This window comes from Plectropomus leopardus, chromosome 18 (genome assembly GCF_008729295.1).
Source record: "Plectropomus leopardus isolate mb chromosome 18, YSFRI_Pleo_2.0, whole genome shotgun sequence".
Classification (NCBI taxonomy): domain Eukaryota; kingdom Metazoa; phylum Chordata; class Actinopteri; order Perciformes; family Serranidae; genus Plectropomus; species Plectropomus leopardus.
In genome coordinates this window covers 25317173-25336307 of record NC_056480.1, presented here as the reverse complement: position 1 = coordinate 25336307, position 19135 = coordinate 25317173, and the positions used below count along the sequence as shown (strand labels likewise).

At 37.0% G+C, this 19135-nt stretch overlaps 1 protein-coding gene across 1 annotated transcript in view; it reads right to left on the bottom strand.

The window, feature by feature from the left end:
- Nucleotides 1-19135, bottom strand: part of fam135b (family with sequence similarity 135 member B) — a 60934-nt gene that overhangs the window by 35967 nt on the left and 5832 nt on the right. Inside the window, 2 exon segments of the mRNA XM_042507153.1 lie at nt 6945-7024; nt 12521-12617. Coding sequence (XP_042363087.1) covers nt 6945-7024; nt 12521-12597 — 157 coding nt within the window. The 5' untranslated portion in view covers nt 12598-12617.

Genomic DNA, 19135 nt, shown 5'->3' with positions numbered 1-19135 from the left:
CATTTCATGACTTCAAAATGAGAACAGGCTGCACAACCACAGGTAGAGGGAACTCATATGTAAGTCAAGGAAATGTTATTTTCCTAGGAAAGCAAAGACATGACCCGCCTTACTCTTCTTCCTCTGATTGGCTAGTACTCTTACCTGCCTTTGATGATTGGGTTGGTTAAGTTACGGCAGTGGGTTGAGATTGGCTTAGCTAATAATTTACATATTTTGTTTTTATTTTCACATTTGCTTTGGCAGTGGGAAGATGTTTCCCCTGCCAATTTGAAACAGAAAATGGCAAGGAAATCATTATTCTAGGAAAAATACACATTTGCCTGAGTCACAGGGCAATCTGTATACAAAGTTTGCTAACCAGTGACATCAACTCTTTTTGATGAAAGTACTGAGCACTAGCCTCAAAAGTTGCTCAACATCAGACCAGATAATGGCAAACACTCAGTTGCATCTTGGTAATGTCATCATGCGTTAATAGAAGCATTCAAACTATGCTGAATTAGATACAAAAGAACTATCATAACTATGGCTATTTACTGTTTTCATAAGTGTGCTGCCATTATGAAAATATTGTATTTGTATAGTATTTGTAGTATTTGATATTATTTCCACACTCGTCTTGTTGTTCTCAAGGATATAATATTATTAGAAAATATTTTAGCTTTTCCATTCATGTTTACAGTGGGTAAGATTAAAAGCAGCACATCGAACTCACACACTTTTGTTGTTTTGGTGCACCACAGTTCTCTCAGGTGTTGGGGAGTTATCACATCCTGCACATGTTAAAATGTCCTTAAGCTTTAGCCATGGTAAGTCTGTGCTAGAAATAATATGCTTACAGGCTCTGGTGCTCCACATCTGCTGTGTATGTGAGTGTGTGTGTCTAGTCTTCACTCCCTATCAGTATAACACAACACTCAACACATAACTGCTCTTCATGATACTAATATTAGGGAGTATCTAAGTCTGTGCAGCAGGAGAAACCTTAAACAACAATTCTCTCTGTTCACATTCTGACTTTACAATCGCCACGCTGTTGTGCGTGAATCACAGTCATTAAATGCTTCAGTTGAGTGTGTGGCACGATCCTTCTCTCACAATTCATTTGTCTGAGGGGCACAGGCAATTGAAATGTCAAGCATACATACTTTTACAGAGAACACAGTTAGGGATTATTTCCTGTGCCTGTGTTTGATGGTGCGTTTAAGCTCAGGATTCAGCATGTGAGGTGAGCAGGCTTAACACATGTATGACCTTGCGGAAGGAGCTGCAGATGAGAGGGGAGGGCTACAGCCTTCCAATTACAATATGGATATAATGCCCACTCTAATGCACACTGCTGCAGTGTTCCTTATTTGCCAAATAAACTATTGCCTAGGAAAATCTAGGATTGCAGTCAGTGGATTATGCTGCAATGCTTTGGAGCAGATGACACTGTATAGAGTTGACAAACAGTAATATATGGGAATGTATCATCTGCAGGGCACAGACACGAATATAGAAATATATATTTCATATAGCAGGAATGTATCGCGCTGGCAGTATCTGTCAATATGACATAAGACTGACATTAAATTTCCATTTAGAATTAAAATAGGGTTGACAATATTTTAATTGTTTTATAACATTAAATTTTAAATTGTGTTGACATTAACATTGTGATGTCTTGCTGGCAAGATGACATTGGCATGGGACTTCTGGATTTTGGTTGCTTATTAACACAACTTAAAACCAACAAAATATCATTCCCATCTGTCTCCTGTATTCTTCAAATTGCAGCCCGTTCTCATTCCAAGCTAGAAGAATACTGCCACTTGACAGTGTAAAAATCATGATGTCAAAAGCCAAGCATGAAACATAGCTGGACAGGTGTGAATGTGGCCAGACAAGAACCATTTGCAGTGTTATTATATGCCTGCAGGCAGGCGGACGGCAGGAAAGCGTCAGATTGAAATGTTCAGTGGATGGGTCCAACAAACCCCGGACTTTCATGCAGGAGTACAGTATTAACTTTCCATTTGCCTCATTCCCCTAATCCTAACCATCAGTGCCAGCATGCGCATTTATTGGCATCCTGGAGTTGGTTGCCATGTGCTTGTATTGTCTCAACATAGTCACGTGCTGCATCATCCCACCATGTGCATTTGTTAACATCACTGTAGTGGCATCTCGGAACATAAACAGCAGACACAGAATGATACCTAAAACATAATATGTGGATGCGTAAATGCACCAACAAAGCAGCAACACTTGTGACAACTTTGTATGGGAACATGCTGCAAATTAAGGTCAGCATTAGACTTTTTTTTTTTTTTTTTAGAATTTTGGTCACCCAATGTCACAACATAAATTCAACCAATTATCAAAATTAACAAAGTGACTATATTTGGACTAGAGGGTGGAGCTGAGGAGGAGCAAGGGGCGGATCTGATTCGTAGACTGTGGTGATGCCTCACAGATAGCCCCTCTCTCAAGTGGCCCCGTCCTTTATTATGTGTAACTTTGTGTCTTAATAGTCAGGCTGTAAACATTATATTTGCTGTAGAGCTGGCCATTTTAACATAAACTCTCTTTTGGAGCCACCCTCAAGTGGTCATTTGCAGTTTTGGGCAATTCTTCTCTAGCTACCCAAGTAAAGGTATACCCTATGCTACATGTCGTGGTGTGGTGCATTTTGTATTTTCTTTCTGCTCCCTTTGTGTCCCTTCAGGTTCCACGGTTTCCTTGCCTTGCAGTACTAGTGAGTGATTATGCTCAGCTGATTCCAACCACTCATCAGGGCCTGGAGTATAAAAACAACAGCAGAGACATACAGACTGTGCCAGTAGGCCAGTCAGCAACAAGACAATAGGGCTGTGTGTTTGTTGTAAAACCCTTCAAATGGTTTGCCAGGGTTGGTAAACTTTACTTCCTTCCAGAGGGAGTGTGTTTATTAGTGTTGTATTTTATGTTTAATTTTCATCTTGTTTATATGTTAAATAGAGCACAACCTTGTTTTGCAGTTGCGGTTGTTGCGTTTAAGCCTCTGTTGTAAACATTTAATTTATTCTCTGTTAATAAATTCCTTAATTTTGCTTGTAGTTTGGTTCCCTAGTCTTTTTTTTTTTTTTCAGTTTTGCCTTCGTCTTAATCTCCACGCTGGAATCATGGAACATATCACCCAAGAAAACTACAATTTTACACTTTTATATATGAAAGGGCTAAACAAAAATGCATAAGATGTCCTAATTTGTCAGCTTTTGAACACACATTGCCATATAAAGCTGGGAGGCATGTGTTATTTCCTCACTTTCCTCACTGCTGCTACCAGGTTTTACGCTAAATTAGGCAGCTCATACGTTATCTTGGATTAGTGTTTTTATTTAATTTAGTTTTTTGGCAGCAGAAACAACCTGTGAAAGTACTATTAAACTATTTACACCATTTAGGTTGATGTCGTAAATTTTGAGTAGGCTGTTTATACTTCAGGCAGACATGGAGCAACATTATCTGTCATGTGGAGTTGTGTCTCAGGCTTTTTCAAGAGTTCAATATATACTCTCCTTTTAGCTCTTTTTTTGGTCTCCACCAACCCATGAAGAGCTAAGCACTGCACTGTGTTCCCCAAGTAGCTGCTAACTGTGTCTGTCTGCTGTTCGTGCTGGGCAGATAGCTTGCTATGTTTTTACATGATTTTTTTTAACCAAGAAATAAGCTGTCTGCTTTGTCAGAACCCAAATAAAGCAAATAAGTGTACATTACAAAATATTTAATTTCTCAAGTGGTAGTAAGTTAAAGGGCATAAACATGACAAAGTGTAAATTATACCTCTTAATGCTGGATATTTGCCCGTGCTAGGTGACTCACTCAAGGTCAGTTCCCTTGATATCAGGCTTAAGAATGAGCTTCAAATACATATTATGTTAACCTAAGCAAATTTGTCTGTTTACACGTACTGTGTTGGTAGAATCGACAGTAGCACAATTCTGTTTTGCTGAAGCCTCCTCCATCTGGACTATGCTCTCTTTTCTTTTCCCTACCTGACATCATGTAAATATGCACCTACAGGATTTCACACCCTAAAAATAGACTATGGAGAGAGACTACTGGACAGGTATTTTTATCATTTCCATTGCTGTCTGTTATTATTTTTTGCAATTTGGGATTTTTCTCCATCCATGAACTATTGAGGTAAAGGAAATTCCTGTTGGAGAAAATTCTCAGAATGACACAGACTACACTCCTATTTCAGACATCTCACCCTCACAATCAGCATGTCCTTGCCACCACACACAAACACACACACGTTGATTCTGCTATAGCTGTGAGAACTGACACGCTATCTTCTTAGTGGCTTTTATCCAAACCACAAGAGCTACAACAAAAAAAAATGTCCTGGCTTTAAAATAACCTCAAATTGAGCCTGAAATCCAAATGTCCTCACAAGCCAAAATGTCCTCACAAATACAGTGGGCCTCACTTTCAGGCAACGGTCCTCACACGTACAGCTTGATCAGAACACACACACACACACACAGTGCTCCAGTCATGACAAGCTAAAAATAGCCATTATTACTGTGAATCAGTATTGCCAGTGAAACAGCTTTCTGCATTGCCAGAGATCCAGATTTTAACGCTCGGGTAGGCTCAGAAACACTGTGTCACAACCTATGAATACAAAAGAGGACAAGACATTTGAGGAACCTTTTATGATAGAAACCATATGCAAGTGATTGTATTTAGAAAATAATGAATACAAATTGCAGGGAGCATGAGCATGAGCAAGTGTTGTTTTTATTACCATTTACCTTGTTGGTTTCATGTATTGTTGCTGGTTATCTACAGTATTTTAAGTAAGAAACAAACCTTTGATGAAAGAGCTTTTACAACTGAAAATGAGTTCAATTTAAATCTCTGGGCACAAATCAATATTAGTTTTCTTTGAAGTAAGGCTTTTTCCGGATTACCTGTTCCATAGGGCTTTGTGCTGCACTGCAAAACATCCAGCGACTCTGAGTCTGTTATGTCATATTCACAAGTCTTAAATCCCTCATTATAGGACCAGAGGCAAATGTTCCTTGAGGAGAAAAGAATTTCCAATAGAGCTTTCTTTGTTTAACAAAGTGCAAATATCTTGAGACACCGCGGGAAATAAAAGGAAGCTCCCCCAATATTTATCAAAAAAAAAAGATTTTGAGTCAGTCAAAGACTGCCAGATGTCTAAAATCGCTGAGACAAGATAGAGACTTAAAATTCCCAGACACCGCTCTCATTCTCTGATGCATAATTCTGATAGCTGGGACAATGGGAACCGATAGAATTACTTACTGTGCACAGTTTGTTAAAAGGTCTATTTGGTTATTTTAATTCCGAGATTTTACCCAGAATGAAAACCAAGGATTCTGGTGCATTCTTGGGTAAATCCACCACACCTCAATAAGCAGATGTTCAAATATATGGTTTTATTTTCCTCTGTGGATTGCTCTGCTTTTAGGAAAGCCTTAGAACTTTGTGTCTTTAATTGAAGCTCTTTTGAATCTACAGATGTCAGAAATACAGCCAAGACATTAAGGAAGGAATCTGTGAGATGACTACAATTTAGAGAACATTGCAGAAAATATCCACAATCACATGAAACTGTAAAATTGTGCTTCCTAGTTCCAGGAATGGCACAAAATACAAGCGCTCCATGTGCTAACGTGGTCTTTAACACAAGACGCTGTGATAGATTACTGTTTTCACGCAGACTTCAAAGACGAGCATGAACAACACAATGTGTGTAATTCAGACGCAAACTGTGGTCATGAAATGATTCCCTGTGTCAAGTGAGTTTTTCTCACACTCAGTCCCCTTTGGACATGGAGCACCGTGGCTGAAACACAAACTGGTCAAGATTTGAGGCCAATGGTGGCATTTGATTAAAATTTAACCAATGACCAGTCAGTGTTACAGTGTTACAGTATGGATACTGTATGATGGGGAGTATTTGTTTGATTTGTATCACTGAGTGATACCACAGTGATGATAGAGGGTGTCTTATACACAAGTGTGCAGGATTTACACAAAGATATGTGGAAAAGTACCACAAAGACACAAAAAACAACTGCAACGAGACATAAAATGACCATGAAGAGAAAAAAAAACTACAAGGAGACAATAATGACCACATTGAGGTGCAAAATTAATTCAGTGAGACACCGAATTAATTAAAGGAGACACAAAATGACCCCAAAGAGACACAAAATAACCACAAAGACACAAAAGGACAACTGCAAAGACAAAAAAAACTACAGTGACATAGAAAGTTACCACAAAGAGACAAAAAAACTGCAAAAAAACCCAAAAAAGAAATCACACAAAGCAACAAAAACAACCACAAAGAGAAAAAATAAATAAATAAAATAAAATGAAACAAAATGAACACAAAGAAACAAATAACTACTACCAAGACACACAAAAGAAACAAATGGAGAAATGGACATAAAGACACACAAAATGACCATGAAGAGATGCTAAATGCCTGCATGGAGGGAAGGTGGGGGCTCTATATGTTTCTGCCCAGGGGCCCACTGTAAATCCTAAAATCTTTAGTCTGTTCACACACACACACACACACACACACACACACACACACACATCAAAAAAGTGGCGTTTGCTGAATGAATGTATCAGTGTGAGGGTTAAAAAAATAAGAGAAAACCAACATACGGCATAAGAACAGAGTTGCTATAGAGACAGCTTCTTTACCCAGGCTGTTAGAATCCTCAACTCCAATCAACACCAAAAAGATGTAGCGGGATTTAGGGTCAGCTTTAATTTCATTTCTACTTAAACCATGTTTAAGAAAAATGACAAAATAAATCTATCTTGTACCTTGTACCCTGTACCTTGTCTGACTGGTAAAGTCTATGTGATGTCTAAAAATACTATGTGCGAGTGTGTGTGTAGGGATGTTTTAGTACCTGCATTGTCTTGTGTTGTCACTATCAACCTGTGGGGCACCCGAGGTGAGACTTTGAGCCCTGCTCGTACCTGGTAGAACCTGAGGGAGAGGAAACAGACAGAACAGTCACACTTAAAACTGCATGAAATAAATGTACATACTGATGTTTGCAGATGGCCTTGGGGGTGTCAAGAAAATTCACAATGTGAAGAGTAAAACACACAAGCTGGTGTTCAGGTAAAAGAAAAGAAAAGTAAAAGGTTGCTTGAATCCAGTCCTCTAAAGCCAGGGTATTCATGCTCACTACTATTTTACAGATATTTTCAGCTCACAGTCTTAAATTGTAGTTAGTCACCTACTGTGGGTAGACATTTTTCACGGATGACTTGACACAAAAATTTAATATGTGCTAGTGTGCCATTATCAGGGTCAGAACCCTGACTTGGATTTTTTTTTACTATATTTAAAAGTAGTTACTGTGAATGCTAATTCAGCATTCTTAGTATTGTTATTCTTTTTCTTTATTACTGTGAATGCTGATTCGGCATTGTTTTAAGGGTGTTTAAGCTTAAATGTATTTTTTTCTTCATTTTTGCCTTTTAAAGTATGAAGCATTTATCTTAAAACTTTTCAGTTAATTTGAACTTCCTCCTTTGGCACTATTGCAGTTTAGTTTCCAGCTTCTCTAGTGGTGCATTTCAACTTCTTTAGGTAACGCAGTATAGCTTCCATTTCTGAAAGATTTACAGATATTTACAAACTTTTTTCCTGCATTTTCAGCCATGGTTTTGAATTCATTTCAGCTTTCAGCATTCACAGGCATTTTCATCAAGAAATGCATTTTGTAGTTTTTCTTCAAATGTTAATATTTAAACCTATATATTACTTAATTCACTAGGGTGATTCCTTTTATGTATGCTTTTAAAGTGGTGCATCCCATTTTGAGGACATATGCAATCAAGTGTCATGTCAAGATGGAAAACAGGATGCTCTCTTTTAGTATTGACAAGACAGGTTTGGGGTAAAAACTAGAGTTACTGAGTTGTGGTTGCTTGCCTATGTACACTAGTCAAGTTCCACTTACACTTTACATTTTGTCTGTGAAAACATGGATGCTTTACACACATCCTCCACTGAAGACTGCTGAAGATCTGCACAGTCAGCACAGTTTCAATGTGGGCACCCATGATGAGTGTCACCACTTCAGTATCTCACCAAATGTCTCCCCTTCTGTCCCTGAATTATGACATTGAATAAATGCCAGAAAAGTGTTTTTGCAGAACATTATGATGTCAAAGTGGAGCTGACCTTTGACCTTTTGGACATACAATGTAATCACTACATCACGTTATCCTATTAGACATTTGTGTGAAATTTTATCTCAATTTGCTTTAGAATTCTTGAATTATAGCCAAAAACATGTTTTGTGAGGTTAAAGACCTTGACCATTAAGCTTTAACCGGCAAATTCTTTAAAAAAAAAAAAGTCCACTGGTGACACCAAGAGGATGTTTGTGCAAAATCTGAAGACATTCTCTAAAGGTGTTCTTTAGATATCACATTTACAGGAATGCAATGGACCTATGACATATGAAAACCAAAATCAAATAAGTTCATCACTGAGTCAAAGTGGCCGTTTGTGCCAGTTTGAATGAATTCCCCCAGGGTGCTCTTGACATATCATGCATCTACCCAGTTCATCTTTGAGCCCATAGGGATGTTTGTGCCAGATTTAAAGAAATTTCCTCAGGGTGATGGATGGACAGCCATGAAAACATAACGCCTCCAGCCACAGCTTTTGCTGGTACAGAGGCATAAAAATTGACCAGTGCAACATGAAAGCTTTTAAGAAATGCTCTTCATGACATGGACAAGAAGTTAACAATGTCATGTTAAAGAAAATTAGCCATGAATTGTTCAAATGTAGCTAAATAATTAAAGAATTACAGGCAAATGGTTATCAATAATGAAGAAGACATAACAATGTACCTCTATTCAAAGGCTGTAAAGTATACTGTACATGGGATCAGATGAGCAATGATGCATAGATTTCTATAGTGCCAGCAAACGCTATGAGTAAAATGAAAATGTATTGATCCCAGGAAATAGGATTATTACAGCTTGTAAAGTAATTTTATTCATAAGAAATAGAGTATCAGCAGAGAGCTATAAAATGGAAAACAGAATAGAGCAGTCTCACTGACTTAAATAAGCATTATTTACATGACATTCTAGACTATAGGCGGCGATGGAAAACATGTCTTTGAAAAGGTCACTCTGACAGTTTGAGTCAAAGCTGCTTTGTGTAAAAGCACATCTCGGCTCTCCGGGGACACATTGGCAATCTGAGAGACCAAAGCGTGCCTATGAACACAGTCATCACATAAGTGTGTGTTAGCAACAGTGCTCCTAAAGATGGATGCCTGACAGGAAAGAGCATGGAAAAGGTTCTGAAAGGTTGATAAATAAATAAGGGATGATTATGGAATGAAACAGATCAACTCAGTGGCCAGTAACAGGTTAGAAAATAATGGGCTACCTCTCAGAGCAGAGGTAACAGACCTAATGCTCATGTTTAATTTTCAATAAACTACATTATTATTTATTGTATAATAAAAGATGGACCTGTGAATATTTCTTGGTATAAAGATGCTGGAGGACAACTGGACATAGCAGTAGTTTACACTGTATTTGCAGAAAAGAATAATATGGTTTGCATTAAAGCTACAGTTGGTAACTTTTATAAAATACAAGTACATGAGACAGTTATTCTGTGAAAAAAAACAAAAAACTTGTTTCTCCTCTTCCTGGTAGTGCTTATAATGGCATTTGACAAAATCTACTCTGAACGGAAACAGCCATTTAGAGCTGAGGAGTCTCTGACACAGCTGTCAAACATTACAGCCACTGCTTGAGAACAGTGGTCAAACTATCAAACTAGGCAGCGCTGATGAAATATGAATCAAAATTAAATTACTGCATTGCCTATTTCTCTCCTCAAATGTTTTCAGAGAAACATTTCAGTGCACTGTTTAGCTTTAAAATAAGGCTGGTAGCTGGTGCTTTGTTTTGACTTGTTTTCAATAGGGTGACCGGGTCAAACACTTTCTCATATTGCAGCTAAACAGTACACTGTAATATGTTTCAGAAAATACATGAGGCGAGAAATAGGCAATGCAGTAACACAATCTTGATTCATTTTTTAATGAGGGCCACCTAGTTTAACAGGCAGCAGTGATTGGTTGCTTTCATTCACAAGCAGTATTCTTGTAACTGCCATTAGAAGCCCTATGAGGAGGCAGAGAACAAGCTGTTCTCACGCACTGTTAATATGCATACTTACAAAAAGTAATCGAGGTGAGTAGTAATGCGTTAGAAGATACACATGAGTAAAAAAGTATATTTTTTAAGGAAAATACTTTTCATCTTCTTCATATAAAACTGTACTTTTACTCTTTACTCGAGTATATTTTTAAGCCAGCCACTTTTTTATTCCACTTCATTTGCCATTCATACCTGCATTACAACTTGTTTGCTCAAATGCCTGGACTGAGTTTTATAGTACCCTGTGGTTTATTGGCAATTGATGAGGTTGGTGTATCATTAGGCAGATAGGTAAGTTCATAAAGAGGAAGTGTGAATATTCTCCTATACATATTTCAATAACGTTTTAGCTGATAGGTGGGTATACTGTAAACAGTCAGAAGAAAAGTGTCGGGTTTACCCCGTATACCTGCGTATATCCTCCATGGTACTACTGACTTTACCCATCATTGAAAGTACTGCACCACAATATTTAACCCACATAATCATGAGCCAGTAATTTGTGTGATCACGTGATCAATGTGCTGATGGGAGTAAAGAAGGAAGTAGTATAAAGACCAAAAGTCTGCCTAATGAGGCAAGTTGAGGTGTTGGAATGGTCAAACAGACTCAGGACTTTTCCCCATGAGACCTGTGTTCAGAACCATGTGAAACTAACAGAGGTTATTTTAAGGTACATCATCCTCTTGTTTCTTCTCTGAAACCTATGTAACTTTACTTACTAAAATCTAAGCTATGTAACTCTACTTGCCTTAACTTAACCTTCATCACTTTATGTTAAGTATGTAACTTTACGTGCTAAGTTTCAACAAATATAATAAATATTTAGATTTATAAAAGTTACCACCTACAGTTTTAAGAGAATGCCGCTGAAAATGTAATATGAGTATCTGAAACAATCTAAGACTCTAACTTTGCCTCCTTTAGTGAAAACTAAAGGCTTATCGCTTTCTTTTAAATCGAATGTAGATTTAATCAGAATCTTTAATGCAATCAGTGTAAAGCCAGGCCCTTCAAAGTGTACAGCTGCATGGTCTCCCACTCTGGTCCAGGGATTTGTATTGATTTCAGTAATTACATTGCTGGATGGTGAGATGCATAGGTCCTGGTAACTAACTATTCTTATTCTGCAGCGCCTCATCTTTACATTGAGATCCAATTCTTCTCAGTAGTCACATCAGGTCTCTGTCTGAAGTGACGTGGCAACCGGTAAAAACAAACATATTAGTGCACTCAGCTGGAGGGATTACCATGATAAAGCTTTAGCCCAGCCCATTTGGAGAGGGAAAATCATTTTGATAAAGCTGGTGTTTCAGCTGGCCAGATGAGAGGTTTTAATCTTCCTGCAGACGCATCAGCAGGATAAACATGGATCTTTTTCATGGCATGGAATATTACAGAAAATTCAACTGGAAAAGTACAAAATAGGCAGTATATATTTGAACTATTTTATTTTTCAGAATCAAAATCAGAATCTGGTTTATTGCCAAGTACATTTACATATAAAAAGAATGTGAGTTGGTGCTTTGGTGCAAAATAATTAACATACAGGGAGAATAAAAATAGTGAATTAAATAGAATAGGACATAAGATTAAAAAAAAATAGAAGCAATCTAAATATATAAAATGACAAAAAGAACACAAAATGTATGTACAAAAGTTGCATTTGAGGGGTTGTACAGTGATTCCTCTTATTGTTGAATATTGTAATATTGTGTTACTGTACTCAAAGTAGATGTTAAACTTATAATTTGTCTTTCTTGGAGCTTATTATTGCACCCACAATAATTAGAACCTAGCTCCATTAAAAAATAGAATTACTTCCTTGCTATTGTATGCCTCCGTGAAACAATAAAGTTGCAGATAAAGTTTAAAGCATGGATGCTTCACACATGTCTTCCCCCTGGCAGCACCTGGCAGCACAGAAGATCTTTACAATCAGCACAGTTTCAAGACACTCCACAAATGGTAAAACCCACTGACAGACATAGAGGGGGACTAATAGGATTAATTTATGAAAAAAGTGAAAATAGTGATACAAGGTTTGCATCTGACAATGTTGAAATGTAAGTGCTGAATTAATAACAGTATTCTTTTTAATCAGTTAAGGTGATTTTTTAGTCGAGAAAAGCTCCAAAGGAAAAAAAAGCAGCTACCTTTGACTAATATAAACATTTTAAGATTCGTCATCAACATAAAGTATGTTGTGTGAGTGTGCTGAGTTGCCAGGTAATACTGTGTAATGTGATTTCTGCAGAGATAAAGTGCTTACCCTCTTTGAAAGAGATCCACATTGTGAAACTTGTGCAACTCTACAGAAAACTCCAGTGTTCCCTGTACTTCAGACATGATATAATCCCACTCATCACCTGTCAAAAGAGAAGAAACACAGTAAATATGACGTGTGACATGAACGAGCACAATCCACACTTAAAGAAAAGACGTGATGAATTCTAAAACTAACTCGCACTGTTAATTTCTGTTTGCTAACAGGATATGAATTTCACAATTCAGAGTGGAGAACACTACAAGACCCAAGACAATCACCTGAATACCACAATCACTGTTCTGGTGGAGAAGTGAGCACCACCATGATTTAATTATTTCACGGTAAAAGCACGTGCAGCCGCTCTCTTTGTTGCATCAGCCTTAAGAAGGGATGCTGTGAGCAGATTTGAGCTCAGCCTCTATTACTGTCAATGTCAGCCCTGCGGTACATTGTTATTATTACCTGTATAATTAGAGGGATCAGATCTATGCACTGAATAGTTTTGCAGCTTTAATATATTGCCCTTTAATTAAATATCAAATTCAAAACTAGTGATTATCTTGTTTATACTTAAATAATAATTTCAGGATTTCTACAAACTGTTCCCAAGACTCCTGTATGTTGATGAGTTTATAAAATCCAACGAAAATTATTTTCTCCTCATCCTGTTTGACAAGAAAATGGACATTTTGTATATGTAAATTTAATGGTGCACACACAGCTTGCGTTAGAAGGTGCCATTTACACTTAAAAAAGAATGATTTGTCAACTACAATTTGTTCTGCCTGTTGCTGTAGTTTTTACTTGTTTTGCACTTGAAGTTGAGTTGAATTGAAAAACCTCTTCTGTGATCACATAGCTCTGACGACTTTGATCTTGCTAAAGAAAAAATCCTGTTACAGAGGTACTTACATCTAAACCCATGATATATGAATATGAATATAAATATTGAAAGTCTTGGGAAGGCAACACAACCAAAAGCCACAACTCAATTTCAGGGATTCAACTATGCTGTGGAAGAATGTAGGCTAGACATAGAGAACTATGTCAATAATTAACATTAACATTAACACACATTAACATCTTGACTTCCACAAAAGGCCTGTTTTAATGTTTTCTGCATCTGTTAATAAAAGTGTTAGGTAATTAATTGTCCTTCAAACAGGCTGGTTGTCCATTCACTTAAAAAGACACATTTGCAGCTTACATTTGAAGGAGTTGGGGACAATTAGAATGGTTCCAACACTTTCTGTGCTTCTTTCAGTTACTCTGAGATTATTTGGGCTACACCAAACTTTTTAGTATATTAAACTTACATTTGTCTAATTAACCATACCGTTTAAAGATAATTCCTTATAATGTATTGTTCACAACATATATTTGAATGGAAGAAGTCAGGCATTGCAAGTGACCCCAACCCTGGGTACAGTTGCAACACAATCTCAATAGTCATATTATTCTGACAACATGCATTGTTGTACTATAAAATTATAGCATTATATACTGTAAAACTTCAAATATAACCCCAATTAGACACCCAGTCCCTTTTACTACCCCACTGTAGCTACATACATTGACAAATAAAGGCTCAATTAGAGGCTTACCATGGAGTTCATTTTTAAAGAAGTTGTTTGAATTTTAAAAACTGGGTTGTTGGCTACCTGCTAGTTAGCTGCTTAGATAACACATAAAAATATAAATGTTGGAGATGCTGCACACATGGTTAGCTTGGTAAGATTCTCTACGATTCAACCAATCAGTTCATTTGAAACCATAAGTACCAAAGAGGAAGTAATACTGAATACATAAAAAAAAGAGGTTAGAATAAACACTTTGATTGAATTTCAGTGTGTTACACAGCAAAGACTGACACCTGCCCCAAATATTAGCCTGTTGATGCAAATAATAGCCTTTGATTATTAATTTAAGTTTTATGGTATTTACTTAGTAGTATTTAATATAATAATCAAATACAATGATTGCGCTTTGTTTCTGGGGAATCCGTTAGCAACCTTATTTCTCATATTGGCATATTGAAAATTCTAAGTATCAGCACTTTAGCATGTTTCTAGAGGAATTAGACTTCTTGCAATCATAAAATGTTGCAACTGTACCCAGAACTCCCTACATTGATTGTAAGGAACAAACATTTTGTGGGAAAGTCACATTTTCACTCAGATATGTCAGCCTCCAATTATTTTTGCCAGAGCAGAAGGTGTGGAAGGGGGCAGCAATGCCCTAGTTAGTGCTTAGGATTATGGGTTCAGCTCAGTGTGTCATGGTATTTAGCAATGACTATCATGAATTTTATCTTTCAGGCCAAGGAATACAGGCCCATGTAAACACCAACTCATTGAGACATATGCAAGCAAATACTCAGTGTACCTTAATGCACCAGACCATAGATATCTCTAAAAGAACCTTTGATCAACACATCTCAGGCTCGCTGAAGCTCAATTCATACCCATGTGAGCAGTGAGTAGCAGCAATTAAAGCTCAGTGAATCCCCAGCACATCCACACACAAGCCATCCAATTTACTGTAAATCCACTGAAACCATTAAGAGAAAACATGCACCTTATACTCTGCAGTGCTCAGAGAAAGCGCTGTGGAAGCTAAAACTGTTAAGGGAAAAAAAATGAGCCACCAATTATAAAGAGATGAAGCACTGACACTGTTTACAGTAAAAGGTCTCAAATAACCCCTCATTGAATGCTTTGAACACACAATCCTTGTATGTGTGCAGCGTTTGGTAAGTGTTCCGGTAAGTGTTGTAAAAGATGACACTGGGAGTCATCACTAGAGAGGAACGTGCACACGCAAGCTGTGAAACACCTTTCAGAAGCGCAACTACACACCACACAGGTATTAGCGTACAACGAAAGAGATTTATCTAGACTGGTTTTCATTCACTAGAGCAAAGATACCTGGTTACTGTGAGAAGATGCTGCTAATTACAGTTAACTCCTGCTTGCAGATATCCCGTGATTACCACCAATCTACAATGGCCTATATGGTTAATCCAATATGAGCTCCATTAACTCTTGGAAACCAAATTTGTTTGATTTCTTTCAAATAAATGGAAAGAATGCAAAGGGCAACTTAACATGACTTGACAAAACATGACAAAAAAAAAAAAAATGAAAAAAGTTACAAGAAAATTACTTCAAAATAGGAAGAAAAAATAGTAAAAATACAAAAACAAATGAGAAAATTACCTTAATTAAAGTACTTAAAAAAATATATTTTACATATTTTTTGCTATATGTTTTTCTGTTACATAATTTTAATTATTATATAGTAGTTTTCAGACATTTTCCACTATTTTTTGTATATTTTTTCTAATAATACCCCCCTCTTTTTAAACATTTTTTTTTAAAGGTAATTTTCTTGTCACATTTTACTAATTTCTTGGAATATGTGAGACATTTCTTGGCAGTTGGTCATGGTTTTTTTCCTCATGTTATTGAAAGAAATCAAGCCAATTTGCTCTGGTTTTACAGGGTCAGATAGCTTGTGAAAGGCATCTGAACACAGCTCAAGAAAACTGATGTCGATCCAGGTTTCAAAGGGATAAATTAGTAAAAGACACTGTTTCCAACTGACTTTTGTAATGTATTAGGCTGACTTGATTTTAAACAAGAGTTTTACTTCCTTGTAAAATACATTGCCATTCAGGAGTTCAGAATAATTAACTCAAACTAAAAACTTCAGACACCAAATATATTATTGACTTTTGAAATAGTTTTGGCACGAAAAGAAGAAATAAGACTAGAATTTCTTTTAGTTGATTTCCCTACAGTGTCACAGTATCTTTTCTCCTTTTTTTCTCAAATAACCTTATATCTTCAAATTTTCAATCCAGAAAAGCATAAACCAAGATTATCATTAACCCAAACAGTACAATTCAAGGATTTTCAAGCATTTTGGTAAGTAGTTTTTCTTTGTGCCCTTTTGCAGTCGACTCAGTGGCTAGATTAAAAAGATTCAGAGTGTGATTTTTCCATCTATAGTTTGTTGAGCTGATATTTCCTTCCAATAGTGTTAACCCTAGACCAAACCTCTATCTTTATTTTTAAGTTTTCCGAACAGCTTTAAGAACAGCGAGACATTATTGCGCACTTGAAACTCAAACAAGATCCTGTTTCTGTTTAAATCTGCTTACATTTTGATGCTAAGCTGTCCATTTCTTTCACCACTGACTGCTGATTTCATCTCCTCTTATTCAGCTGTTAATCAGAGGGATCTTTGTCTCTTTCTGCCCTTTTAGTTTTCAGTCTGACTGAATACAATATTTTGTTCTGCATGTGCAAAACAAACCCCTCATACAAAATAATATCAATTTGTGAAGAGGACTTTCGCAATTATAAAAAAGCATGAAAGATCACTCAGACAAAGAAAAGTCCTCTAAGCTATCTGAGGACCCAATCAAGCTTTTGTGGCAGTGTAACTTTTTGACTGCTTCAGGTTAATAAGACTACTATGAAGACTATCCATACTTTTTATGAAACATGCGTCATTCCATAAACAAGATGATACACAATATTCTTATCAATATCAACCAACATAGTTATCAAGACTGGTAACCCAGCAAGAAGTTTTTGGTTCTAAAAATGTTCTTAGAATGTAACAATGCAATGTTCCTGTAATGTTTTCAGCAGCAAGTTTTCTTTAGTTTTCAGAATGTTTTCTCTATAGGTAGTAATGTCCTTTAAAAACATCCTAAAAATGTTTGGTGATAACCTTCTAAAAATGTTTTTGATAACACGGTTAGAACATTATGCCCAAATATTCTTAAAATGTTTTTTTTTTTTGGCAGGTATTTTAATGTTCACAGAATGTTATTTTAGAGTAGGCTAACATTATACAAACATTTTGTGGTACCATTCTTGATGCTTTTGTTAACATCAACATTCCACCATTTACGATGATCCTGCAAATATTAAAATCAGAATGGCATATCAAACATTTTTTAAACCATAACTGTGAGTTAGTACGTGTGAAGTTGGCTCTTCTTGATATCTATTAGTTTAAAATCTGAAGAGTGCCGTAACTATTCAACAAGTTCTTACTCCGAACTCATCACATGTCAGGACCTTCCACGTCTGCCTGTGAATGTTTGCATGTGGACGCACCCGCTGCACTGCAACAATATATGACAGCAATGCCACTGGTTCTGTCTGACCATGTTATCATGTGACACATCCGTGCGCGTTGCATATGGACACGGAAGGCGGCTTTTGATGTCACACTTGTACACCGACAGCACTGACAAAGCGGTGCTACTTGACGAGTTCGTAATGACAGTGTTACACGTTAGCTAGATGACACACAAGAGTTTACCCTATTGTATCTAGCTAGTGTGTAACATTAACTTGATAGAATAGGGTAAACAATAGGGTAAACTCTTGTGTGTCATCAAGCGAACATACACGTTAGATGGATAACCTCTAAGATTACAATTTCCCAGGCTGAATTCCAGACAAGCTATCCCACATTTGTTACATAAAACAAGGAAGACTGGCCAAGCCAGCATAATTTACAGGGTTTTTTTTGGGGGGGGGGTTCCTTAGAGAATGTGAGGGTCTAAGGGCAGAGGGATGTTGTATGCTATAAAGCCCTCTGAGGCAAACTGTGGTTTGTAATAATGGGCTATATAAATAAAATTGCATTGTATTGAATTGATTTGAATTGAATTGAATTGAATTGAATTGAATTGAATTGAACTGAATTGAATTGACTTACATCACCATCTTCCCTTTTTGTAGCCCAAGCTGCATGTGGCCTGGTTTACAAGGAGAAACACAATGAGCCTTTCTCATAGCAAACAGTTTGACTTGTCTTAATAGGCACAGGTGTCAGTAATGACACGGACAATGGCTCTGTTGTATTACAGTGTTGCAGGTAACCTATGCAGGATACAAGGATCCTGAAATCAAAGCAGCTAAACCAACATGAAAGTCGGGGGTTTGTTGGACCCATCAACCGCCCCTTCCAAAGGCTCTTTAAAATGTTTAATTTTTCAACCACACCTTTATTTTTTTTTAGTTTCAGTTGACTTGTGTGGAATAAAGGATTAGGTTAATTTACTCTTGGTAAGGGCATTGTAAGTTTTTTGCTTTGGGATTTGCTTCCTTAAATGTAAAAAATGTCATTAAACCAACAGTCAGTTTTGATTTGTCACATCCTATAAGCACAGAGATGTATTCCGCTGTTTTTTTTTTCCAACACCAGCCTTTCATTTGTGCAAAAAGGGTGCGTCTACGGTGTCCTCACAGTTGGCAGAATACCCTCTCCTACACCTATGCTGATAAGATTTATTATAAGAATCTTGCCAAGTGTGGAGAAAGAAGGGGCCCAGTAAATCTTCAGTAAAACCGGAACCTCTGCCTCCCAAAACCAGCAGTCTAGAGGAGAAAAGGAAGGTGACTGCACTTATGTAAAGCAAGCAGTACAATGAGAAACACACTAATGTTGTACATTAGCTGTCCCCTGCTACAAATGGCCTTAGGAGACTTGAAATGACACAACTGTTCTTGCTGACTCTGCATGTCGTGTCACACTGACACACTCTTGCAGCCCTAAAAGAGTCGCCTGTGTCAGGGTGACCACAGATGA